Consider the following 27,285-nt stretch of genomic DNA (forward strand, 5'->3'; position numbering starts at 1 on the left):
ACTGAAGACATGCTACGAGAAGTGTTTTGAAGACCGGAGACATGCTGCTGGGGAGACCACATGCACATTACAAGGAAATGTCAGAGCTCGGTTCCATTACAGTCTCTTTACAACTCTGGGCTCCCCACAGTCCTCTTAAAAAATTACCGGCGGCACATTTTATATTCCTCCCAGCAAGATCCTGTACAAAAAGGTCGGGAAAAGAGATCACACGGCACATAAATAGTACAGATGTGCGAGAGAAACAGAAACCAGTTTAATAAATATTTTCCTTAACTGTCCCCAAGTGAACCTAGACCAGAAAAACACAGCCCGTTGTCTGCTGAGGCCCGAGGGCCGCACATTAAGCACCAAGGGGGTCACAGGATGAGGATCGGGGCTCTAAGGAACCATTTGGGCACAACGAAATTGCTGCATCCGAGGCAACCAGAAGACCCCACGTCGCATTCTCAGGCTAACAGGATTGCAAAGCGCAGGCTCCTTCTGAAAGCCCAGGTGTACGGGGGCCCAACGACCATGGAGTCTACGGTGCGGTGCATCATGTGACTTATCAGCATGGAGCAGATGTTGGCGGTTTTATCTCCCGTGACAGCGAAGGAGTTACTCCGTGTCATTACATTTGGTTGCTAGGAAGCGCATCACCCTGAAAACACAAGCCGGAGGGGATAATAAGCAGCTCCCTCTCGTTCTCCACTCCGGCGATGAAGTGGTCGTTGAGATTTTGCACGCATCGCACTAATCTAGGATCTGCTATTTATGTGCCACAAATTAGACATTGGCAGATAAATTTAGCCAGCCACCTGTGAGTCACGTGACCAGAAGGGGGCGGGAGGGCCGGTCCACGTGTCACCCTGGCACGCGTCAGACAAGAGTCTCAGCTCTGCCGCCGTAGGGTGCTCGGAAATTGGGGGGGGCTCTACCATCAATAGTGCGCATTGGGAGGGTGTTTTTTTTTTTTTTGAGTGGATACATTTGTATTTGTGCGATACCCCCTCACCCATGACAACGGGGCCATCTTCTTATCAGGCCCAGTGAGGAGGACGAAAGGACGAAACGTTCTCCTGACCTTCACAGCCATTAACCTTCCTTAACCTCAATTATGGCTCCATCAACACTTCTTCCGATTCACTTCACCGCTATTCTTCGTAAGAATACCAACATCACGCAGAGCATGGCTCAACAACTCGGGTCAATGACCCCAACCGCGGCCAATGTTCCTCACCCTTTGTCCAATCCCAGACCATGGAGACATCCATGTACCTCCACAGACAAGAATCTCTCCGTGTCTCGTCAGTTCTGAACAATCAAACTTCTACGAATCACTTCCACCCCCCCATCCCACGATCTACCGCCAACAATGTCCTTTGATCTTCTAGAGGTGTCCAATGTTCAATGGAACCGATCTTCTCGGGCCCCAATGAAGAATCATGGCAGGTTGGGGACAATGTCTTGGTGAACCAATCCTACCATCTACAAGAGAACTCCAACCAAAATCTAATTTACCAAATTTTTAAGTGCTCGCTGCGAAAGTCAATACCAACACAGTCTCCCCAACACCATTCCTCTTTTCACCCAACATCTGCAGCCATTACAAAATTACATGATGGTGTCACCTTCCAATAGATTCTACGTAATCTACAATGCACAAAAAAATTAGGGAGTTCAGCTATGACGGACTTTCAATATGGCCTTGTGGGAGGGGCAGAGACACAAACTACTGCAGGAAATCTCACCGTTGTGGGAGGGGCAGAAACACAAACTACTTCAGAAAAATCTCACCATTGTGGGAGGGGCAGAGTCACAAACGACTGCAGGAAATCTCACCATTGTGGGAGGGGCAGAGACACAAACTACTGCAGGAAATCTCACCATTGTGGGAGGGGCAGAGACACAAACGACTGCAGGAAATCTCACCATTGTGGGAGGGGCAGAGACACAAACTACTGCAGGAAATCTCACCATTGTCGGAGGGGCAGAGACACAAACTACTGCAGGAAATCTCACCATTGTGGGAGGGGCAGAGACACAAACTACTGCAGGAAATCTCCCCATTGTGGGAGGGGCAGAGACACAAACGACTGCAGGAAATCTCCCCATTGTGGGAGGGGCAGAGACACAAACTACTGTAGGAAATCTCACCATTGTGGGAGGGGCAGAGACACAAATTATTGCAGGAAATCTCACCATTGTGGGAGGGGCAGAGACACAAACTAGTGCAGGAAATCTCACCGTTGTGGGAGGGGCAGAAACACAAACTACTTCAGAAAAATCTCACCATTGTGGGAGGGGCAGAGACACAAACTACTGCAGGAAATCTCACCGTTGTGGGAGGGGCAGAGACACAAACTACTGCAGGGAAATCTCACCATTGTGGGAGGGGCAGAGACACAAACTACTGCAGGAAATCTCACCATTGTGGGAGGGGCAGAGACACAAACTACTGCAGGAAATCTCCCCATTGTGGGAGGGGCAGAGACACAAACTACTCCAGGAAATATCACCATTGTGGGAGGGGCAGAGACACAAACGACTGCAGGAAATCTCACCATTGTGGGAGGGGCAGAGACACAAACTACTGAAGGAAATCTCACCATTGTGGGAGGGGCAGAGACACAAACTACTGAAGGAAATCTCACCATTGTGGGAGGGGCAGAGACTAATTACTTTAGGAAAATCTCACCATTGTGGGAGGGGCAGAGACACAAACTACTGCAGGAAATATCATTGTAGGAGGGTCAGAGACACAGACTACTGGAAGGGAGCTTACCATTGTGGGAGGGTCAGACACACAAACTACTTAAAGCGTTTGTTAACCCCAAAAAAAAAAATGGATCCCTTTCCTTTAAAGTATGTTATATGGCACAGTACTTGTCCTGTGTCATTTGCCCCCCTGTAACACCTAAAAAAACCTGGCTGATCCTGACAGTTTCTCCCCCACCCCTCTGTACACTGAACACGATGTATCATGGCTGCTGAGCCTGACACTGTGGTCAGTTTACATGCCTCTGTCACCTGCAGCCTGCTATCTGCAGCTCCCCTCTGCTCTTGTGTCCTCCCCCATGCGTGTGTCCCCCCTCATAACACTAACCTGTATATACCATCAGCACTGCCTCCCATTGCAGTGTTCCCCTCTGTGAATGATTTATAAATATAACTGCTGCAAATACTTAATTTAAGAGCAGAGATTGCGATCACATGACCAGCCAGCTCTCTCCTCCTCCCCCTCCAGACTGATGTCAGCAGGGGAATCTCAGCCCCGCCCACTGCATCTCTTAGAGGAGGAAAAGAGAAAGCTGCCTGGTCATGTGATCGCAATCTCAGCTGTGAAATGAGGCATTCGCAACATTTATTTTTATAAATCACACACAGAGGGGGACACTACAATAGGAGGCAGTGCTGATGGTGTATACAAGTTAAGGTGGCTTAACAAGCACCTTAAGGAAATCTCGCCATTGTGGGAGGGGCTATTTATGGCTTTTTGCAATTTTTTTTTTTTTTTACTCTTATATTTTATTATATCTGAAGCTTCCATGTCAAAGTTTTATGAACTGGAGAATAAGTGAGCCCCCCTAATTTCCAGCAGGGAACAGTTATTTTAGTGATTTTCGCAAACCGTTCAGGGATCACCGCCACTACAGAATAAGATTCATAAGAAAGCGTAATTCAACATCAGAAATAGAGACCCCCCAATGCAATGCATAAAATGGCCCCTCATTGTCGCCCCCCCCCCCGCGCTGTAAAATGTACCTTCTGTGCAACGAGCCAATAGCATGAGCAGATCTGATCTAACAAACCCCCGGTGAGGACGGGCGGCGACTACGCCACAGCGAGATCTGCAAAGATAGGAAAATGCTGGGATTTTGCCGTTATCTCTCCCAACACCTCAATCTGTCCACTAGGTGAAGCTTATCAGCCAATCACAGCTTGCCGCCTGTCTGATTAATGGCGTGTCCGCAGAGAAGCGTGCAGACAGACAAGGTGTGCCAAGGTCTGAGCAGATTACAAACACACAGCCCAGCGAGGCGACAGCCCCAACCGGGGCGAAAAACAAATATACAAATATACTCGGTACAGCCAGAGGGGCCGAAACCAGCGCAGCAGCGCGACTTCCCTCAAAGCTTCCTAATCCTGCATCTGTACAGAGAGCGTATAGAAAGTGACACAAAAAAAAAGACTTATGCCGCGTACACACGATCGGCATGTCGGCCAGCAAAAGACCGATGAGAGCTTTTCATCTGAAAATGCGTCCGTGTGTACGCTCCATCGGAATTTAGCTGGCCGAGTTCCCGCCAGCAAAAATTTGAGAGCCTGTTCTCTATTTTTCCGACAGAAAAACTGTCTATCGGAAATTCCGATCGTGTGTATGCAATTCCGACGCGCAAAAACTCACGCATGCTCAGCTTCAAACTACAAGATGGAAGCTATTGGCTACTGGCTATTGAACTTTCTTTTTCTAGTCCCGTCGTACGTGTTGTACGTCACCGCGTTCTTGGTGGTCGGAATTTGGTGTGACCCGTGTATACGCAAGACAGCTTAAGCGAAATTCCGTCGGTGAAAACCATCAGAGCTTTTTCCGACCAAAATTCCGATCGTGTGTATGCGGCATTAAAGGACAACAACACCCACACTGAATTTCATATTCTCCATGGGCAGAAAGAAGTTGGACCACCTGATGGTCAACATCGCAATGGTGAGATTTCTCTGCAGTAGTTCATGTCTCTGCCCCTCCCACAATGGTGAGATTTCCTGCAGTAGTTTGTGTCTCTGCCCCTCCCACAATGGTGAGATTTCCTGCAGAAGTTTGTGTCTCTGCCCCTCCCACAATGGTGAGATTTCCCCACAGTAGTTTGTGTCTCTGCCCCTCCCACAATGGTGAGATTTCCTGCAGAAGTTCGTGTCTCTGCCCCTCCCACAATGGTGAGATTTCCTGCAGAAGTTCATGTCTCTGCCCCTCCCACAATGATGAGATTTCCTGCAGTAGTTTGTGTCTCTGCCCCTCCCACAATGATGAGATTTCCTGCAGTAGTTTGTCTCTGCCCCTCCCACAATGGTGAGATTTCCTGCAGAAGTTCGTGTCTCTGCCCCTCCCACAATGGTGAGATTTCCTGCAGAAGTTCATGTCTCTGCCCCTCCCACAATGATGAGATTTCCTGCAGTAGTTTGTGTCTCTGCCCCTCCCACAATGATGAGATTTCCTGCAGTAGTTTGTGTCTCTGCCCCTCCCACAATGATGAGATTTCCTGCAGTAGTTTGTCTCTGCCCCTCCCACAATGGTGAGATTTCCTGCAGAAGTTCGTGTCTCTGCCCCTCCCACAATGGTGAGATTTCCTGCAGAAGTTCATGTCTCTGCCCCTCCCACAATGATGAGATTTCCTGCAGTAGTTTGTGTCTCTGCCCCTCCCACAATGATGAGATTTCCTGCAGTAGTTTGTGTCTCTGCCCCTCCCACAATGGAGAGATTTCCAGCAGTAGTTTAGGTCTCTGCCCCTCCCACAATGATGAGATTTCCTGCAGTAGTTTGTGTCTCTGCCCCTCCCACAATGATGAGATTTCCTGCAGTAGTTTGTGTCTCTGCCCCTCCCACAATGATGAGATTTCCTGCAGTAGTTTGTGTCTCTGCCCCTCCCACAATGGGGAGATCTCCTGCAGGAGGGTATGATGGTGGGCAGTTTTTATAGGATAATGTGGTGGCTGGGTATTAGCGATGAACTGGTCTGGGAATATCTAAAGGAACTGGGGATTCTATTGGGCAGATCTCCCCTCAGCACGGCGCCCCCAAGGGGCCAACACTGGTTTCCTTTTTCCAGCAACCATACAAAGCTGACAAAGAATTTCAGAGTGGAGGTTTTTTTTTCTCTTTTTTTTTTTTTTTTTTAAGAAAGTCCTCCGCCTCGATTTTTACTTTCTTGCAGTCTTCGCTCAACCTACCGCCCCGCCGCTTCAGTCTGTGCTTTTCATCCTCGTCTCTTTCCTCTCCAGCAGAGGTGTTTATCCCCATTACCTTACTGCACTCCGGATACAGCCAATTCTTGCGCGGAAACAAAGTCGCCTCTCTGAAAATCGCGCCCGATCTTTAGCCAGGAGGACGGCGGGAAGGCGACGGGTGAAGAACAAATCGCAGGAGGGCGCGTAGGAGGCGGAGAGGTTCCGGTGACCTGAAGGCGGGGGGCCCCATTTATAGCACAATAGACGAAGTGGACACAATGATATTTCAGCTCTTATTTTTATTAGCCCCCCCCCCCCCCATTATTGATCTCCGCCGCGCTCGTTTGGCGGCTTTGAGGGTCTTTCACTGAAGCGTGATTAGATGTGCCGCGATTAATCTCTCCGGAGGAAAAACACGGCGAGATTAAATAAGATTAATCACCCAGGTGGAGGAAAAGAAGGAATAAGCTTGTCTATCGCGGCTCGCTGGAAACCGCTACAAAATGGGCGACTAATTGCGGGAGATCACACAAGCGGAAAACGCCACGGAAAAAGAGCGACAATTTGATATCATTTTATAGACCTATGAGAAAGGAGAGTGGGTGGGATGTCGAGTCGCTCACCCCCAGGTCTTCAGCTTCCCCCAACTTTCAAGAAGCGTTTTTTCCCCCCCTGTGCGACGCGTTTTAGGGACAGCCCATTCATTTCAATGGGCTGGACCTATGTGTTTCAAACTTGCAACATTTTTTTTTTTTAATTGCGTCGCACCAAAATGCGTGAGGAGCATTAACAATTAATAGCACCTGCGCACATCTGCATTGCGTTTTTGTGCGTTGCAGGAAAACCCAGCAACTTTGCAAGTCTCATCTCACGGTTCAACTGATGTACCGTGGAAGACGGGTCATTAATATAAAAGAGGGTAAGGAGGAGGTACTGGGGCAGTCCTGGGAGCCAATCTGGTTGCGTTGCATGCACATACGCTGACAGGAGGAGAGATCAGAGTTCATGACCTTTCAGGGTGTTGCCTGTCCTTCAGCAGCCAGTGGGCGGGAACGTGACACCACTTTATTGCTTAATTCTGTGGTGTCACCTTTTGTGCCATGCAAAAATTCCCAGACACATCAGGCTTGCTCCTTTAAACAGGCTCCACCCACTACAGGCTCCCTGTAGAAAACTACAGGAGGGGGTGGAGACTGGATCAGTCACTCTGCAAAAGGAGAGAGGAGAGAGGAGAGAGGAGAGAGGAGAGAGGAGAGAGGAGAGAGGAGAGAGGAGAGAGGAGAGAGGAGAGAGGAGGAGAGAGAGAGAGAGAGAGAGAGAGAGAGAGAGAGAGAGAGAGAATGCTGTGGGAGGGGACAAGCAGGCTCCACCCACTACAGAAAATGACAGGAGGGGCGAAGACAAGATCGGTCACCTTGCACAAGGAGAGAGCACAGGGCTGTGGGAGGGGACAAGCAGGCTCCACCCATTACAGAAAATGAAAGGAAGGGGCGGAGACAAGATCAGTCACCCTGCACAAGTAGAGAGCACAAAGCTGTGGGAGGGGACAAGCAGACTCCACCCACTACAGGCTCCCTGCAGAAAACTACAGGAAGGGGCGGAGACAAGACCAGTTCCACTGCAGGGGGGGGGGAGAGAGAGAGAGAGAGAGAGAGAGAGAGAGAGAGAGAGAGAGAGAGAGAGAGAGAGAGAGAGAGAGAGAGAGAGAGAGAGAGAGAGAGAGAGAGAGAGAGAGAGAGAGACCCACCCACTACCTGTAGAAAACTACAGGAGGGGGTGGAGACAAGTTCAGTCACCCCTGCAAAAAGGGAGGGAGGGAGAGAGAGAGAGAAGCTGGGGGAGGGGTCAAGCAGGCTCCACCCACTACAGAAAATGACAGGGGGGGCAGAGAAAAGATGGGTCACCCTGCACTAGGAAAGAGCACAGAGCTGTGGGAGGGGACAAGCAGACTCCACCTACTACAGGCTCCCTGCAGAAAACTTACAGGAAGGGGCGGAGACAAGACCGGTCTCCCTGCACAAGGAGAGAGAGCAGCGGGAGGGGACAAGCAGGCTCCACCCACTACAGGCTCCCTGCAGAAAACTTACCGGAAGGGGCGGAGACAAGACCGGTCTCCCTGCACAAGGAGAGAGAGCAGTGGGAGGGGACAAGCAGGCTCCACCCACTACAGGCTCCCTGCAGAAAACTTACAGGAAGGGGCGGAGACAAGGCCAGTCTCCCTGCACAAGGAGAGAGAGCAGTGGGAGGGGACAAGCAGGCTCCACCCACTACAGGCTCCCTGCAGAAAACTTACAGGAAGGGGCGGAGACAAGACCAGGCTCCCTGCACAAAGAGAGCAGCAGTGAGCGGTCTTTATTACAGGAAGTCTCACACTGGATCACTGCTCAGTACAGTCGCTTCTCTAGGGCAGGATCGCACGCATGCATCTGAAAAACTGACAACGTGGTGACTTCACCCCAGTCTCGGCAAAGTCATTGAGTGGAGCTCAAGGAAGATCAGCCCATTGCTGCAGCTTCTCACCTTGTGACTTGCTACAAAGTTACAATGTTGCAGTCTGATCCCTGGGGGAGACTGAGGAAATGCTTCCTCCTGCCTGCAGCAAACTAATGACATCTCAGGCTAGGCAAAGTTACAATGTTGCATTCTGATCACTGGGGGAAACTGAGGAAATGCTTTGTCCTGCCTGCAGCAGACTGACGACATCTCAGCCTGGGCAAAGTCACCGAGTGGAGTCCATGGACGGCGTTTCAATTCTGAAAAAGGTCCGCTTTAATGTGTGCGGGTTTGGCGCTCTCCCGTTTACAGAGCAATGAGGCGATTTTTCGTGATTTTTGGCGTCTCCACTATCCGGCTACTTTAATTAGGTGACAATAATGAGATTCTGCAATCGGCAAACGACAAATAATATCCTCAGACAGGAGCAATCTTTGGAAATTTGCGCGGTTATGTCCCCTGGCGTGTCACCGGCCACTCGAAGGCGCGTCACCAGCCCATCGGAGCACGGCGCTCGCCCCCCGGACATTCTCCTCGCAACCAGTGATTTAGTGCTAATCAAAAAGATTATAGCAACATGAGCACCACCCCCACTCTCTCCCCCCCCCCCCCCCCCCCCCATCAGCCAGAAGAGTTTCCTCCGGGGTCCACAAAGTCCAATCAAGATCCGCCGCCGTCCCCGGGAACATGGCAGCCTGTCGCAGGGCGCCATTCGCCAGTGAGGACCGCCACCAGCGCTGAACGCACATTAATCACCACCCGGGGGGACAGGTCCCAGGCTGATTCATTCGTCAGCTCTTGCTCCACAGAACTTATCCTGGGCACATTAGCATCTCATTTGCATGTCATTAGCGCAGGGAGCGCTGAGAGGAGCGCAGGGAGGAGGGGGGGGGGGGTTCGCGGGGCGCCGTGCGTCCTAGAGGAGAAGCTTCATTGGGTGAGGAAGAGGAGGCGGCGGCATCATAAACCCATCCATCGGCTTGGAGCAAAAGCTGGAGCTCAAATGATTGGGAACTACAAGTGACAGCATGCCCTGCCTGTCCTCAGAGCTGCATCGAGACTTGTGACTGCCCCGCGGCGCTCCAAACTTTCTCACCTCAATGGCTCCAACCACGGGTAACCGCTAACGACGGACAATCCAAGGAATTCTCTGCCAGATCGCTGAACAGAACATCATATGATTATCAATTACATCTCTGCACCAGAGGAGCTTACACTCTAATGTCCCCCCACAGTCACACACTATTATACATTTATACACAGTGCCTTGAAAAAAAAAAGTATTCATACCCCTTGAAATCCTCCACATTTTCTCATGTTACAACCAAAAACGTAAACGTATTCTATTGGGATTTTATGTGATGGACCAACACAAAGTGTCACATAATTGTGAAGTAGAAGGAAAATGATAAATGATACAAACAAATCTGTGAAAAGTGTGGGGGGGGGGCATTTTAATTCAGCCCCCTTTACTCTGATACCCCTAACTAAAATCTAATTGCCTTCAGAAGTCACCTAATTAGTAAATAGAGTCCACCTGTGTGTCATTTAATCTCTGTATAAATACAGCTGTTCTGTGAAGCCCTCAGAGGTTTGTTAGAGAACCTCAGTGAACAAACAGCATCATGAAGGCCAAGGAACACACCAGACAGGTCAGGGATAAAGTTGTGGAGAAGTATAAAGCAGGATTAGGTTATAAAATAATCTCCCAAGCTTTGACCATCTCACGGAGCTCTGTTCAATCCATCATCCAAAAACGGAAAGATTATGGCACAACTGCAAACCTACCAAGACATGGCCGTCCACCTAAACTGACCAGGCCGGGCAAGGAGAGCATTCATCAGAGAAGAGCCAAGAGGCCCATGGTAACTCTGGAGGAGCTGCAGAGATCCACAGCTCAGGGGGGAGAATCTGTCCACAGGACAACTATTAGTCGTCTCTCCACAAATCTGCCCTTTATGGAAGAGTGACAAGAAGAAAGACATTGGAGAAAGAAAGTCATAAGAAGTCCTGTTTGTAGTTTGTGAGAAGCCATGTGGGGGAGGGGGCAGCAAACATGTGGAAGAAGGTGATCTGGTCAGAGGAGACCAAAGCTCAACTTTATGGCCTAAAAGCAAAACGCTATGTGTGGGGAAACTAACACTGCCCATACCCCCGAACACACCATCCCCACCGTGAGACATGGTGGTGGCAGCATCATGTGGTGGGGATGGTTTTCTTCAGCAGGGACAGGGAAGCTGGTCAGAGTTGATGGGAAGATGGATGGAGACAAATACAGGACAATCTTAGAAGAAAACCTGTTAGAGTCGGCAGAAGACTTGAGACCGGGGCGGAGGTTCCCCTTCCAGCAGGACAACGACCCGAAACATCCAGCCAGAGCTACAATGGAATGGTTTACATCAAAGCATATTCATGTGTTAGAATGGCCCAGTCACAGTCCAGACCTAAATCCCATTGAGAATCTGTGGCAAGACTTGAAAATCGCTGATCACAGACGCTCTCCATCCAATCTGACAGAGCTTGAGATATTCTGCAGAGAAGAAGAATGGGCAGAAATGTCCTCTCTAGATGTGCAAAGCTGGTAGAGACACCCCCAAAAAGACTTGTAGAGAAAGGGGGTTCTACAAAGTATTGACCCCGGGGGGGCGCCATACAAATGCCCCTCCCCCACACTTTTCATATATTTATTTGTATCATTTATCATTTTCCTTCCACTTCACAATTATGTGCCACTTTGTGTTGGTCCATCACATAAAATCCCAATAAAATACATTTAAGTTTTTGGTTGTAACATGATACAATGTGGGAAATTCCAAGGGGTATGAATACTTTTTCAAGACACTGTAGCTCTGACATATACCGCGGTGCTGTACAGAGAACACTGAGCCAGTCACATCAGTCTCTGTACCAGAAGAGCTTACACTCTAATATCCCCCCACAGTCACACACTATGTCTTACACTGTTCTGTACAGAAACATTGTAACATTCCCATCAGTCTGCATCAGAGGAGCTCTGCAGGTGATACAATGTTGCAGAATGTCGCCGTATTACGCCGTGTCAATGTTGCTCTCATTGGATGATGCCCCGCCCCCTCCTGTCCTCTATAGGGCTCTATAGAATTCACTCAGAAGTCATCTCTGACCCCCCCCAGCTGTCTCCGTCCGTCACCACTCCCCCCCCTCCATATACATTACCACCAACACAGCAAAGGTTATCTATAACTTGGAGACGTTCAGGAGCTGGGGGGGTCTTAAAGTGGACCGGTCACTGCAGTACAGATCAGTTCAACATAAAGGTGGGGGCAGAACCTCCACAGCAAGCAATATGCAAATATTGACTTCGAGTCACCGCTCAGACACGCCCACCGTCCCAGAATGCATTACACACATCTGCCGGGGTGTCACCGAAACAGGAAGTGAGGGAGAATCTAACTAATGGGGTCATGGACACAGGAACAACACTGATATTTGCACCGACCCGTTTGATTATTCAGTTACGGGCGGAAGCTTCTCAATCAGGATGACTTTCCATCCCCCCCCCCATGCAAAAGTGGGGGGGATACCCTGCCGGGGATGGGAAATTTTCTGCTGCATTATCTCCAAATCCATTTTCGCGCTATAACACGCATACGCACGTTTTTTTTTTTTTTTTCCCTACTACATGTATAGGGCAGCCCATTTGTATCAAAGTAGCTTAAGTACCTTTTTTGAGTGATGAGCTTTGCGCATTTTTTAACCGTGCCTTTTGCTGCATTTCGCCACTTTTGGGGCACCACAATCGCTTTTTTGCGTGTTTTTTTTTTTTTTTAACGCGTGCAAAATTGCGCAATAGTTTTGAATGCAGCCTCAGGCCCCATTCACAACTGAGCAATTTAAGGAATGTGTGCGCAAAATCCATTAGGAGTGTGCACAGGGTGTGCCGGACGTGCCTAATCACCCCATGGTGGTGCCCATTTCCAATGCTTAGCGTCTCCCCTGTGTAGTACGGCCAGCAACCCTGCTCGCCTTAGTAGCGGGGGATGGGGCTGGTAATTATTTCATTAACCAGCCCCTTCCTTTTCTGAATGAACACAGTGAGTGGTCTGTACTGATCACTCCCGTCTTCATTCATAACTGAAGCATAGTAAACTATGTTTACTGCAGAGGAAGGAACTAGGGCAGTGATGGTGAACCTTGGCACCTCAGATGTTTTGGAACTACATTTCCCATGATGCTGCACTACACTGCAGAGTGCCAGAGCATCATGGGAAATGTAGTTCCAAAACATCTTGGGGTGCCAAGGTTCGCCATCACTGGACTAGGGAATCTCGCTTTTCTCACTTTTCGCTCACTCGAATAGGTTGCCCTGTTCGCAAACAAAAGCGCCAAAAGAAGCTGCTGCGCCTTTTCAGGCATAGCAGTTCATGTGGGTTTTTTGGGGTTTTTTTTTTTTTTACTGCACGTTTCGCCACATGCAAAATTTGTGTGTGAGCTGGCCGCATTTGGGGTGCCATTAAGAATTAAAATCACCACAAAACGAGCCTCGTGTTTTTTCACGCGTTCCAGGAATGACACCCCGAAACGCAGCAAGCAGACGCCTCACAAGGCTTTTTCCAACAAACTTCTGGTTGAAAAAAATGCGTCTGTTGCGTGTAGGGCAGCCCATTTAAATGAAGGGGTTGCCTGATGCATGTGGCGAGCAAGTGCGCATAAAACGCAGCACGCGGCGTAACGTGGCTGGGACTAGACATGTGCCCCGCCGAAAAATACGTTAGTTTTCGTTTCATTTTTATTTTAATTCTTTTTTTAGTTTTTGGGTTATTCGTTAAGCTCGAAATTCAGAAATTTGAAACTCCAAATAGAAGAAAGAAAATCCGAAATAATATGTAACTAGCAAAACTAATAATAACTAAATGATTAAATTATAGGTATTGGAATTTCCTGCCAAATTTGGCTGTTAGTGAACAAATACGGGGGGGTCCAGCAATGCGGGGGAACAAAGCTCCGCTTGTCCCCCACCCCCGCTTGGCGGCGCCGGCATTCTTACTGTGGGCACAGCTGAGGCACCCACTGCGCATGCGCGAGCGGCGCCGCGATACGCCACACAGTCAACTGGGACCTGTTACGTGTCCCAGATGACTGACTGTGCCAAGAGGAAGTGACGTCAGGTGCCCGGGCACTGAAGGAGGCAGACTACGAGGGACCCCCTAGCAACAGGCATTTAGAGGCGAGTTAAAAAAATTCAAATTTTTATTTTTGGGGAATTTTACTCATTTTTTTTTGGGGGGGGGGGGGAACCACTTTAACCACTTGCCGCCCGCCCTATAGCAAATAGACGGCGGCAAAGTGGTTTCAACGGCGGCGATCGTTGTTGCGGGGTGTCAGTCTGACACCCGGCAACTACGATCTCGGTAAAGAGTCTCCGACGGAGACTCTTTACCACGTGATCAGGCGTGTCCAATCACGGCTGATCACAGTGTAAATGGGAAGAGCCGGTGATCGGCTTTTCCTCACTCGCGTCTGTCAGACGCGAGTAGAGGAGAGCCGATCGGCTGCTCCTCTGACAGGGGGGGCCTGTGCTGATCGATTATCAGCACAGCCCCCCCGAGGATGCCCACACTGGACCACCAGGGACGCCACCAGACCACCAGGGATGCCAAGGACAAGGTATGCCACCCTAGACCACCAGGGATTCCAGTCAGTGCCACAATGGATGCCAATCAGTGCCCATAATGGATGCCAATCAGTGCCCACAATGGGCATCACTGATTGGCATGCATTATTGATTGGCACTGATTGGCATCCATTAGTACAATATATTATAATACAATGCCGCCTTTCAGTTCCCATCTGTGCCGCCTATCAGTGCCTACCCATGCCCACCTGTGCCGCCTACCCATGCCCACCTGTGCTGCCTACCCATGCCCACCTGTGCCGCCTACCCATGCCCATCCGTGCCAATTTGTGCCACCTATCAGTGCCCATCCGTGTCGCCCATCAGTGCCACCCATCAGTGCCGCCTATCAGTGCCACATATCGGTGTCCATCAATGCCACCTCATCAGTGCCACTTCATTGGTGCCACCTCATCGGTGCCCATCAGTGCCGCCTTATCATTGCCCATCAGTGTAACCCCATCAGTGCCCATCAGTGAAGGAGAAAACTTACTTATTGCAAAGTTTTGAAACTGAAACAAAAAAAAAAAACATTTTTTTTTTCAAAATTTTCGGTATTTTTTTATTTGTTTAGCAAAAAATAAAAACCGCAGAGGTGATCAAATACCACCAAAGAAAGCTCTATTTGGTGGGAAAAAATGATAAAAATGTCATTTGGGTACAGTGTGGCATGACGCGCAATTGTCATTCAAAGTGCGACAGCGCTGAAAGCTCAAAATTGGTCTGGGCAGGAAGGTGTTTAAGTGCCCCCTCTGGTATTGAAGGGGTTAAATTATTATTTTCAAATTTTTGTTCTTTTGAATTTTTTGTTCTTATTTTCGGATTTTTGAACTTACGAATTTTCGAATATTCTAATTTACAAATACTTGGAAAAATGAATTGAACGGGTATTTTGTTAATTCTGAAAATGTCCAAATTAACAAATTTGTCAAAATTTGTTTAAACAACAAATTTTCGGAAACAAAACGAATTTCATGTCTAGTTGGGACCCAAAGGATATAAAGTATGAGACTTTTTTACGTGAATTAAGTGCCTAAAGAAGAACGGATTGTACAATCTCCTATCATCCAATTCATCCAATCAGGAAGGCCCGTGTGCGACATTCTTATTGGCGGATCCAAAGCGGATCCGGGCGACGCAGCCGCGACATTTACGAGGGTGTCGGGTTCTTTGTGGCTACAAAAAAAAAAAAAAAAAAAAAAAAAAAAGGGGGGGATCATTGGTTTGCGTTTTTGCGTTTCCGGCAGTTTCGTCCCTCCGAGCGCCGAGGGACTGCAGCACTCGGCGGGTGGAATAATATTTGGCGGAACGTGCGGCGATCAGAGGGAGCAGATCTCATCATCGCCGGGAACGACGTCCCTAATGGAGATAATAAACAATGTATGGATGGCGGTGTGACTGCCTCATCCATTATTCATGAGAGGCGGCCTCATTATGCAAATTTGTTAAAAGATACAACATATGTTACTGGTAGCGGTGCGGGGGAGGGGGGGCTTTCGGGTCATATAGAGCGCGGGGGGGGGGGGGGGGGGACTGCGGCTGTCTGCCAGGAGGGACGGGGAGAATGCAAGTGGGATTGGACGGGATTACGGGGGAAGGGAATGGAGGACGGGATGTATAGCGGATTAGAGGGTCCGGTGTCGGTGGAGTCACCTGAGGCCTTCTCATATTTCAATGGAAATCGCAAGATCAACGCACGCATTTCTGACTTTGCCACTTTTTAGTCAAATGGAGTCTCACTCCTCTTGCAGCATTCTTTTCAGAGAAAGTAATGGTATGCACTGGGCCCCCTCTATGATGTCATCCTACCATACAGAAAACTACTGCAGAGAAATATCACCATTGTGGGAGGCGCAGAGACACAAACTACTGCAGGAAATATCATTGTGGGAGGGGCAGAGACACAAACTACTGCAGGAATTATCATTGTGGGAGGGGCAGAGACACAAACTACTGCAGGAAGTATTGTGGGAGGGGCAGAGACACAAACTACTGCAGGGAATCTCACCATTGTGGGAGGGGCAGAGACACAAACTACTGCAGGAAATATTGTGGGAGGGGCAGAGACACAAACTACTGCAGGAAATATCATTGTGGGAGGGGCAGAGACACAAACTACTGCAGGAAGTATTGTGGGAGGGGCAGAGACACAAACTACTGCAGGGAATCTCACCATTGTGGGAGGGGCAGAGACACAAACTACTGCAGGAAATATCATTGTGGGAGGGGCAGAGACACAAACTACTGCAGGAAATCTCACCATTGTGGGAGGGGCAGAGACACAAACTACTGCAGGAAATCTCACCATTGTGGGAGGGGCAGAGACACAAACTACTGCAGGAAATCTCACTACTTCTAATACCGCCATGATGGAGGCACCGATGATCCTGCAGGTGATTGAGCGCCACACTAGATTGTCTTGTCATCGCAGTATATTATGCTATTAAAACATAATTAACCAATAAAAAAGCGGCGTATCATTCTGCCATGGCGGTGTGCATTAAGGAGACGCCACTTTATATAATGTATATCATTCCGATGACACATAAACATTAGTAGTCACTTTGTCGCGGTCTCCCAGCTGGAGACGACAATGAGAGACGGATTATTGGCGGCAGAAAAACAACTCGTGAAGCTGCAACATTGTAACAGGTACAGAGATCCGGCTTCATAGAGCGAGAGCCCGGGGCCCGGGGCCCAGCACAGGGGGGCTTATAAAGATCAAACTGTCAGATATATTCTATCTTATCAGTCCTCACATGTGGTGGCTGCATTAGTTTTCTTTTTTATCAGCCAAGTACAAAATCCAGTGTCCTGAAATGTCACACAATCTTACCAGCCTTCCCTCAGCTGCCTTCTGTGAACTAAACAATCATAGAGATGAGGACAAACGGAGGTGTTTGTAGTCCACATCCGGAGAGCAGCCTAGGGTGACAACGCTGCACCTCTATAGATACAGTGGGTGGGTGTTGTCACCCTAGAACAGGAAGTGTTCTTACTGGCAGGATCAGCAGGTGAAAATAGGGAGGATGGCCTGAATGGAAAGTTTTGTCGCGCGTTACCCCAGTGCCAGGGTCATATGAAGTGCGGCGTCTGAGTGAAGTCGCCTTCTATCTCCTTATATAGTCATTGACCCCCCGAATTACATTTTTATCATCACAGGGAAAATGCCGCTTCCTGCCCTCCCCCTCCAGGGCTCTGTGCTAGCAGAGCTGAGTAACAGCCACACCCCTCCTCAAAAGTGTACTTACAAAGCAGGGGGAGGGATCGACCAGAGAGAGGGGGAGTGTCTAACCAGAAAGGGGAGTGTCAGAGAGAGGGGCATGTTTAACCAGAGAGAGTAGTGTCTGACCAGAGGCAGGGGGCATGTCTGACCAGAGGCAGGGGGCATGTCTGACCAGAGGCAGGGGGCATGTCTGACCAGAGGGGGCATTCTGATTAAAGAGGGTGTTTGTTTAAACAAATAGGAGATTGTCTGACCAGAGAGAGGCGTGTCTGATCAGAAATGGGGCGTGTCAAATCAAACAGGGGGCGTGTTTGACTAGAAAAGTAACTTTGCGATGAGAGGGGCGTGTGACCAAAAATTGGTAATTTCTGGTCAGAAAGGGGCGTGTCTTACCGGAGAAGGGGCATGGTTGACTAGAGAGAGGGCTTTATGATTGGAGAGGGGGGTTCTGTTTAACCAAAGAGGGGAGTGTCTAATCAGAGAGGGGGGGGGGGCATGTCTGATTAAATAGAGGGCGTGTTTTACTAGAGAGGGAACTTTCCAATGAGAGGGGGATGTGTGACCATAGTGGGGAATGTCTGGTCAGAAAAGGGGCATGTTTGATAAGAGAGGGGAGTGTCTGATCAGGGAGGGGGTGTGGCTGAGCACAGAGGGGTGTGGCTGAGCACAGAGGGGTGTGGCTGAGCACAGAGGGGTGTGCCTGATCAGAAAGGGACGTGTCTGACCAGAGAGCGGGCCGGTTGCATAGAAAGAGGGCCCTTCAGATTAGAGAGGGGGCACGTTTGGACCATAATGGGGAAAAGTCGGATCAGAAAAGGGGCATGTTTCACAAGAAAGAGGAGCGTCTGATCAGGGAGGGTAGGGTGTGTGTCTGAGCATAGAGGGCAGTGCCTGAGCAGAAAGGGGTGTGTCTTACCAGAGAAGGGGCACGGTTGCGTAGAGAGAGGTCATGTTTAACCAAAGAGGGCATGCCTGGCCAGAGAGGGGGCATGTCTGGCCAGAGAGGGGGCATGTCTGGGCAGTTATGTTACTGAGAGCTGATTACTGAGTGCACTGGGTCCAACTCTGGTGCCTACTGGACAGCACAGTCCCCCAACACAACTGCCCCAAGACTAACGAATTGTAGTTTCTGTAACTTTAGTTGGTTCTTAATGAAAATTCAACCAGTAACCCCCCCCCGCGCGCCCCGAGAAGGTCCCCCATGGCCCAGATGGGTTGTATGTACTCACCGATTGCAGCTGTTGAGCCCCGGCGAAGTTCCGCATGACCTGATGGAACTCGCGCTCCAGCCGCGTGGCCCAGTACTGCATCCTGTAAAAGAAGACAAGACATGAAGTCAGAGGGGGTCCACACACTGAAGGGGGCAAATATCTGACATGACAGAGGGATGGTATGGGTGGGACCATGCAGGGGCACACAACAAGACATGGAGGTCAGAGGGGTCCAAACACCTAAGGGGGCAAATATCTGACATGGTGGAGCGAAGGTAGAGATGGGAATCTGCAGGGGCAAACAAGACGTGGAGGTCAAAGAGGTCCTCGCACCTGAGTAGGGCAAATATCCAACATGGCGGAGGGACAGTACTGGTGGGATCCTGGCAGGGGAAAATAATAAGACATGGGGTGGGGGGGCTACACATCATGGGGGGGGGGGGGGTGGAATATCTGACATGGCTTAGGAATAATGTGGGACCTTGGCAGGGGCACACAACAAGGCATGAGGTCAGAGGGGTCCACACACTGAAGGGGGCAAATATCTGACAAGGTGGAATCTTGGCAGGGGAAAAACAACAAGACACAAGGTCAAAGGAGTCTACTAACCAAAGGGGAAAATATCTGACATGGCGGAGGGAATGGAATGGGTGGGATCTTGGCAGGGGCACACAATAAGACATGAGGTTAGAGGGGTCCACACACTGAAGGGGGTAAATATATGACATTACAGGAGATGGTACAGGTGGGATCCTGCAGGGTCACATGGCAAGAAATTATGTCAGAGGGGTTCTCACACCGGGGGGGGGGGGGGAAATCTGACATGGCGGAGGGGCGGTACGGTGGGATCCCACAGGGGCAAACAAGATACGAGGTCAGAGGAGGTCCACTAACCAAAGGGGGCAAATATCCAACATGGCGGAGGGGCGGTACGGTGGGATCCGGCAGGGGCACACAAGATGACAACAGACATAAAACCGCACACAATGGGGTGACATGATAAATGGCGAGGGAAGGTGGCATGGCCACCACACAGAGCGAATAACACGCCAATAATGAAGTCCCATTAACGCAAGCCGCTGTAGCTTCATTAAACGCTAAGCACAGACCTGTCCCCTCCGCGCCTCCTTTATCAATGTAAACGAGGACATCCGGCGAAATCAATACGCTTTTATCAGAATGGAACACTGGTGTCTGCGCTGCGGGGCAGCGTCCGTCCCGTGTCACCATCACTCAACAGCCAGACATGGCAACCACACGGTACGATTAACCCAGAAAACACCAATCACAAATCAGAGCCTATGCGCAAATTTTGCCACCGTCTCTTTAAATCTTTAAATAGAGGTCCTGTCAGTAAATGGCCATCTGATCCTCTGAAAATATACACCCAGGCATACTATGCGTCCGCCGTGACTGTGCCGCCATGATTTAAAGTGGCAATAGATTCAAGTTCTCTTTGTTATGCAATTTCTTCTGAAGGTGATGCTTAAGAGTTTTGATTGGCTTATTGCAGGAAAATTAAAGTGGGCCTGTCAGTAACTTTCCTAGTCGGGATGAATAAATGCCATATATGTCCCAATGTACAGCAACAGGACAAACTCCACCTTTTATCAATAAAAAGCCATCCTTGAGCTCCAGTCAGAGACTTTGCCTAGGCTGAGGCGACGGCACCACTCAATGACTTTGCCTAGGCTGAGGTGACGGCACCACTCAATGACTTTGCCTAGGCTGAGGTGACGGCACCACTCAATGACTTTGCCTAGGCTGAGGTGACGGCACCACTCAATGACTTTGCCTAGGCTGAGGTGACGGCACCACTCAATGACTTTGCCTAGGCTGAGGTGACGGCACCGCTCAATGACTTTGCCTAGGCTGAGGTGACGGCACCGCTCAATGACTTTGCCTAGGCTGAGGTGACGGCACCGCTCAATGACTTTGCCTAGGCTGAGGTGAAGGCACCACTCAACGACTTTGCCTAGGCTGAGGTGAAGGCACCACTCACGACTTTGCCTAGGCTGAGGTGACGGCACCGCTCAATGACTTTGCCTAGGCTGAGGTGACGGCACCGCTCAATGACTTTGCCTAGGCTGAGGTGACGGCACCGCTCAATGACTTTGCCTATGCGACAGCACCACTTAATGACTTTGCCTAGGCGACAGCACCACTTAATGACTTTGCCTAGGCGACAGCACCACTTAATGACTTTGCCTAGGCTGAGGTGACATCACAAATCTATGAAATTTGCCTAGGCAAGGTGATTGCACCACTCAGTGACTTTGCCTAGGCTGAGGTGACGTCACCAATGGCTTTGCCTAGGCTGAGGGGAGGTCACCAGTCAGTCGATGACTTTGCCTAGAATGAGGTGACAAGAGATAAGGGTTTTTAGGGACTTTAACGAAATCATGTCCTGGTAAGGTCATGTAATTCCATCCCTAGGGACTTTAAGTGAAACCATGACCTGGTAAGGTCATGCGTTTCCATCCCAATTCATTGAGAAGGAGGAGAGCAAGGGGGTGGGACTTTATATGAAGTAAAAGGTAGCTGTAAAGTTGGTTGGTAAATATATAGGAATTTAATTGATTGTAACAATAATACATACATAAAAAGCAGATACAAGGATGTAACATTAATATCATAAGATCAATATTTAAGCTTATTGATAACATCAATTACTCATAGTAGATTCACAATCAAATTCCAAAATTCACCAGAAAAAGATTAAGTAGAATGTTTAACACAATAAAACCTGCAAGACCTATTGCCTCCCTGGGTCAATAAGTGGAGATAATACAATAATAACTTGAGACTCAAATGAATGATGGTAGGAATACGGCAGTTTGTAGCTCTACGCGTTTCGTGGCTTTTGAGCCACTCATCAGGAGCAAGGTACGTAGAATAATAATAAATAAATAATCAAGTAAAAATAATAATAAACGACATGAGTGTGGAAAGGATGAATAAGCCTTACCCCAAGTACATGTCTACTTGCTCAGATACACAAATTGGTAATAGGATGACCGGGTGACGCAAACCGTCCAGGGGCACCCCCAACCGGGAGCTGTGGCAGGCAGCCCCGGAAACATAACACACAGGCTTCACCCAGGGCGAGCATGGAACTAGCGAGGCACTCCTGTGAGGGAACAGATAGGTGATGGAATAAATAAGAATGTGGAAATGAGCAAAAAAGAGTGCCCAAGGGGAAAGGTGAAAAGAAAGAGTAATGGGCAAAGAGCCCGTGCTGGTAAGAGGTAAGCAGGGTGGGACAGTGAAAGTATCCCAAAACAAAAAATGAAAAAGTGACAAAGTAATCAAAAAGAATGAGGTGACGTCACCACTTAATGACTTTGCCTAGGCTGAGAAGCATTTCCTCAGTCTCCACTCCCCCAGTGATCAGAAGGCAACCTTGAAACTTTGTAGCAAGTAACAAGAGCTGCACAGACACCTCTGGGCCGGCACCTCGGTCCAGGAAGTAGATGGTGACCCTAGACCAGGGTGTCAAACTCAATTTCATTGTGGGCCCCATCAGCATTAGGATTGTCCTCAAAAAGGGCCGGTTGTATCTGTAAGATTAGAAGTCCAGCGCATCCCAAGAGCCACCATCAGAAGTTGAGTCCCTAATCTCCCTAACATCACAGTGCACCCCCTTTCCTTATACTGCTGCTGAGAAGAAGCTGGATGCATTTCTTGAAAGCAGAAAGTAGGGGTCTGGAGGATGACCAGAGGAGGGCTGGAGATCTCCTGTAGCTGCAGGAGGAGGACCAGAGGAGGGCTGGAGCTCTCCTGCAGCTGCTGGAGGACCAGAGGAGGGCTGGAGCTCTCCTGTAGCTGCTGGAGGAGGAGGACCAGAGGAGGGCTGGAGCTCTCCTGTAGCTGCTGGAGGACCAGAGGAGGGCTGGAGCTCTCCTGTAGCTGCTGGAGGAGGAGGACCAGAGGAGGGCTGGAGCTCTCCTGTAGCTGCTGGAGGAGGAGGACCAGAGGAGGGCTGGAGCTCTCCTGTAGCTGCTGGAGGAGGGGGACCAGAGGAGGGCTGGAGCTCTCCTGCAACTGCTGGAGGAGGAGGACCAGAGGAGGGCTGGAGCTCTCCTGCAGCTGCTGGAGGAGGACCAGAGGAGGGCTGGAGCTCTCCTGTAGCTGCTGGAGGAGGGGGACCAGAGGAGGGCTGGAGCTCTCCTGTAGCTGCTGGAGGAGGAGGACCAGAGGAGGGCTGGAGCTCTCCTGTAGCTGCTGGAGGAGGAGGAGGAGGACCAGAGCTCTCCTGTAGCTGCTGGAGGAGGAGGAGGAGGACCAGAGGAGGGCTGGAGCTCTCCTGTAGCTGCTGGAGGAGGAGGACCAGAGGAGGGCTGGAGCTCTCCTGCAGCTGCTGGAGGAGGACCAGAGAAGGGCTGGAGCTCTCCTGCAGCTGCTGGAGGAGGACCAGAGGAGGGCTGGAGCTCTCCTGCAGCTGCAGGAGGAGGACCAGAGGAGGGCTGGAGCTCTCCTGCAGCTGCAGGAGAGGTGCGAGGGCCACATAAAATGGCCCCTGGAGGGCCGGATTCAGCCCGCAGGCTTTGTGTTTGACACCTGTGCCCTAGACGATGCCTGAATATAGATGGTGCTTTCCTTCTAGAGAGCAAAGCAGATAAAGGTCAGGGGGAGCACCGTGATCCCTGTCATAGGTAATAAATACCTGGAAGGGTTCCATGGACATCATATGCAACATGCATGCTGACGACAGGTGCACTTTAAATTATTTTCTATACCCACAGTATAAATCAGGCTGAGAGTGGGAGTTACAGCACCATATGCCAGGCAGTCTCTGCTGCACCCCCCAGACAGGGCTGTCAATCAATATGTTTCAGGCAATAGGGGCAAAAGGGATGGGGGGGGGGGGTTGGCAAAACTTGCAGAGGTGTGGGGGAGGCTTAACAGTGGGGTGATCCAAAGTTGGCGGTGGGGAGGTGACCCAACAATGGTGCCTTCCGTCTAGCAATACATGGGGAATGCGACTCACAAGACTGGCTGAACAGAATCAGCAATTTTTGTCAGGTTGTGGTTCTCTGAGTATCGGTGCCATTTATTAAATCCAGTCTGGAAACATGAGACCCGGACGGGTGAAGGAAGGGCAGGATGGGCGCCTGAATTAACCTCGGCCCCATCGGGCGGCCCGGAAGGAGTTAATGACTGCGATGACACGGGCATCTTTCTCTAGTTAGAATAATGGCTTCCTTCACAGGCCAACAGACTCCAAATTACCTGTGAAATATATTTCCCCAGGCACGCAATTGGCACTCCTATAAATTACCCGGTTTAATGGCCGATGGAATTCTCTTCCCGCTATCGGATCCGCTAGATTTCAGACCGGGTCTCTGCGCTCCGGTGGCAGGTAAGAGCCCCCAGCATCGCGCGCCACACCACACCGAACCTTCTCTATAGAAGGACTTCAACGCAGGAATATTTCTGGAGCTGAAATACCCGCTGGGGGGGGGGGGGGGGCTTATTCACACCCTACGTGTGAGTCTCGAATCTGGCCGACTATCTCCTGCAGAAGGTCTGCAGCCTCTGACCGTCTCCTGCAGGGTGTCTGCAGCCTCTGACCGTCTCCTGCAGGGTGTCTGCAGCCTCTGACCGTCTCCTGCAGGGTGTCTGCAGCCTCTGACCGTCTCCTGCAGGGTGTCTGCAGCCTCTGACCGTCTCCTGCAGGGTGTCTGCAGCCTCTGACCGTCTCCTGCAGGGTGTCTGCAGCCTCTGACCGTCTCCTGCAGGGTGTCTGCAGCCTCTGACCGTCTCCTGCAGGGTGTCTGCAGCCTCTGACCGTCTCCTGCAGGGTGTCTGCAGCCTCTGACCGTCTCCTGCAGGATGTCTGCAGCCTCTGACCGTCTCCTGCAGGATGTCTGCAGCCTCTGACCGTCTCCTGCAGGATGTCTGCAGCCTCTGACCGTCTCCTGCAGGATGTCTGCAGCCTCTGACCGTTCTCCTGCAGGATGTCTGCAGCCTCTGACCGTCTCCTGCAGGATGTCTGCAGCCTCTGACCGTCTCCTGCAGGATGTCTGCAGCCTCTGACCCGTCTCCTGCAGGATGTCTGCAGCCTCTGACCGTCTCCTGCAGGATGTCTGCAGCCTCTGACCGTCTCCTGCAGGATGTCTGCAGCCTCTGACCGTCTCCTGCAGGATGTCTGCAGCCTCTGACCGTCTCCTGCAGGATGTCTGCAGCCTCTGACCGTCTCCTGCAGGATGTCTGCAGCCTCTGACCGTCTCCTGCAGGATGTCTGCAGCCTCTGACCGTCTCCTGCAGGATGTCTGCAGCCTCTGACCGTCTCCTGCAGGATGTCTGCAGCCTCTGACCGTCTCCTGCAGGATGTCTGCAGCCTCTGACCGTCTCCTGCAGGATGTCTGCAGCCTCTGACCGTCTCCTGCAGGATGTCTGCAGCCTCTGACCGTCTCCTGCAGGATGTCTGCAGCCTCTGACCGTCTCCTGCAGGATGTCTGCAGCTCTGACCGTCTCCTGCAGGATGTCTGCAGCCTCTGACCGTCTCCTGCAGGATGTCTGCAGTCTCTGACCGTCTCCTGTAGGATGTCTGCAGCCTCTGACCGTCTCCTGCAGGATGTCTGCAGCCTCTGACCGTCTCCTGCAGGATGTCTGCAGCCTCTGACCGTCTCCTGCAGGATGTCTGCAGCCTCTGACCGTCTCCTGCAGGATGTCTGCAGCCTCTGACCGTCTCCTGCAGGATGTCTGCAGCCTCTGACCGTCTCCTGTAGGATGTCTGTGGTCTCTGACTGCTTTCTGTAGAGTTGCAGTCACAGAATGTGACATTTTCTCCTTTGGTGATGTCAGCGGCCTCACTTGGGGTCCACTACAATAAGTAAGTTGACCTCACTGGTTTAGGCCCTCTCATCTCATCCAGAGTCTAACCCCTCTCCCCCCCCCCCCCCCCCCAAAGTCTAAAGCCCAGTAAATCCACAACTGCTCCCAGAGAGGTAAGGCTGTCACACAGTCTGATTACAACAGGGAGCAGAGCAGGGATTACCTTATCGGTGAGCCGCTGATCCTCCACTATCCAATCACAGGCTCGGATGGGCCGTGACCAAGCTGCATTGCATTAACTGCAGAGGAGGAAAGTGAAGTCAGGGCCTGGCTGTACTGTCTGGCAGGAGTGGACAGCCAAATCCTGTTATTGTCAGATAAAGCAGTATGTGTGTATTTGTGTATGAAGCAGCTGGTCTATACTTCTGCTTTAAGTCTTTATAGAGAAAGAGTTAATATTTGTTGTGCAGCCCGATCCTGGTGACGTGATGTGCACACCACTGCCACACTGCACAGCCAGGGAGATCAATCTACACACCTTGGCTTCTTAATGGATCACCTGCTTGCTGACTGGACAGAGGTGATGATGCTGATCGACTGTCCAATCAGCAGGTTCGAGGTGGAGGGATGACACAGGAAGATGTATTCGCCTGCAGAAATTGCACATTTTACTACATATTACCGACATCCGACCGACATCCGACCGACATGCGACCGACATGCGACCGACATGCGACCGGGCCCCAAGTGAAGACCATGGAATCCCGTTTGCAAAAGGTTCCTCAGAGTCCTCAAACTTTCCACAAGAGGCTCGCTGATCCCACGGTCTAGAAATACCAGACAGTTTGCAGAGAAGGGGATACGGAAAGGGGAAAATATCTGACGTTCTATTTTTGGTGCGCCGTTATCAGAGGTCGCCTCCCTGACCAACGTCTTTTTTTAGGCAGAGCGATGACAACAATTCTACCAAGAATTTAGACTTTTGCTTCACGTACGATCCGTCTACGTCCCACCAGCCACCATAACTCTCCGCCTTGTGTGTACCAAAAATACCCTTCAACTGCCACAATTCCAGCTAAAAGTCAATGTTTCAGTATCTTTACAAGTCGGTATGAACCAATCCCGGACATGTCCCAATACACAGCGGCAGGATCATTCCTCAGAAAAGCTCCACCTTTTATCATTAAAAAGCCTTCAGCTCCAGTCAATGACATTACCTAGGCTGAGGGGAGGAAAGGTCGCCAGTTAGTGACTTTGCCTAGGCTGAGATGAGGTCACCAGTGAGGTTTCCCAGGCTGAGGTGACATCACCAATCAGTGACTTTGCCTAGACTGAGGTGAGATCACCAGCCAGCGATGTTGCCTAGGCTGAGCTGAGGTTGCCAAGGCTGAGGTGAGGTTACCAGTCAATGACATTGCCTAGGCCAGTGATGGCAAACCTTGGCACCTCAGATGTTTTGGAATTTCCATGATGCTCAAGTACACTGCAGAGTGCATAAGCATCATGGGAAATGTAGCTCCAAAACATCTGGGGTGCCAAGGTTCGCCATCACTGGCCTAGGCTGAGGTGAAGTCACCAGTCAATGACATTGCCTAGGCTGAGTTGAAATTACCAGTCAATGACATTGCCTAGGCCAAGGTGAGGTCATCACTCTGACTTTGCCTAAGCTAAAGGTGAGGTCACCACTCAGTGACTTTGTTCTAGGTTGAGGTAAGGTTGCCAGTTAGTGACTTTGCGTAGGCCAGTGATGGCAAACCTTGGCACTCCAGGTGTTTTGAAACTACATTTACCATGATGCTCAACTACACTGCAGAGTGCATGAGCATCATGGGAAATGTAGTTCCAAAACATCAGGGGTGCCAAGGTTGGCCATCACTGGCCTAGGCTGAGGTGAGGTCACCAGTCAATGACATTGCCTAGGCTGAGGTGAGGTGAGGTCACCAGTCAGTGACTTTGCCTAGGCTGAGCTGAGGTCGCCACTCAATGACATTGCCTAG

The 27,285-nt window shown here is 50.4% G+C and overlaps 1 protein-coding gene across 1 annotated transcript in view; it reads right to left on the reverse strand.

Moving 5' to 3' along the window:
- CACNA2D2 (calcium voltage-gated channel auxiliary subunit alpha2delta 2) overlaps positions 1-27,285 on the reverse strand; it is a 278,037-nt gene that overhangs the window by 195,137 nt on the left and 55,615 nt on the right. The window contains 1 exon segment of the mRNA XM_077451058.1: positions 18,527-18,608. Coding sequence (XP_077307184.1) covers positions 18,527-18,608 — 82 coding nt within the window.

This window comes from Lithobates pipiens, unplaced genomic scaffold (assembly GCF_037356315.1).
Source record: "Lithobates pipiens isolate NorthernLeopardFrog02 unplaced genomic scaffold, aLitPip1_a1.2 Scaffold_23, whole genome shotgun sequence".
NCBI classification, from domain to species: Eukaryota; Metazoa; Chordata; class Amphibia; order Anura; family Ranidae; genus Lithobates; species Lithobates pipiens.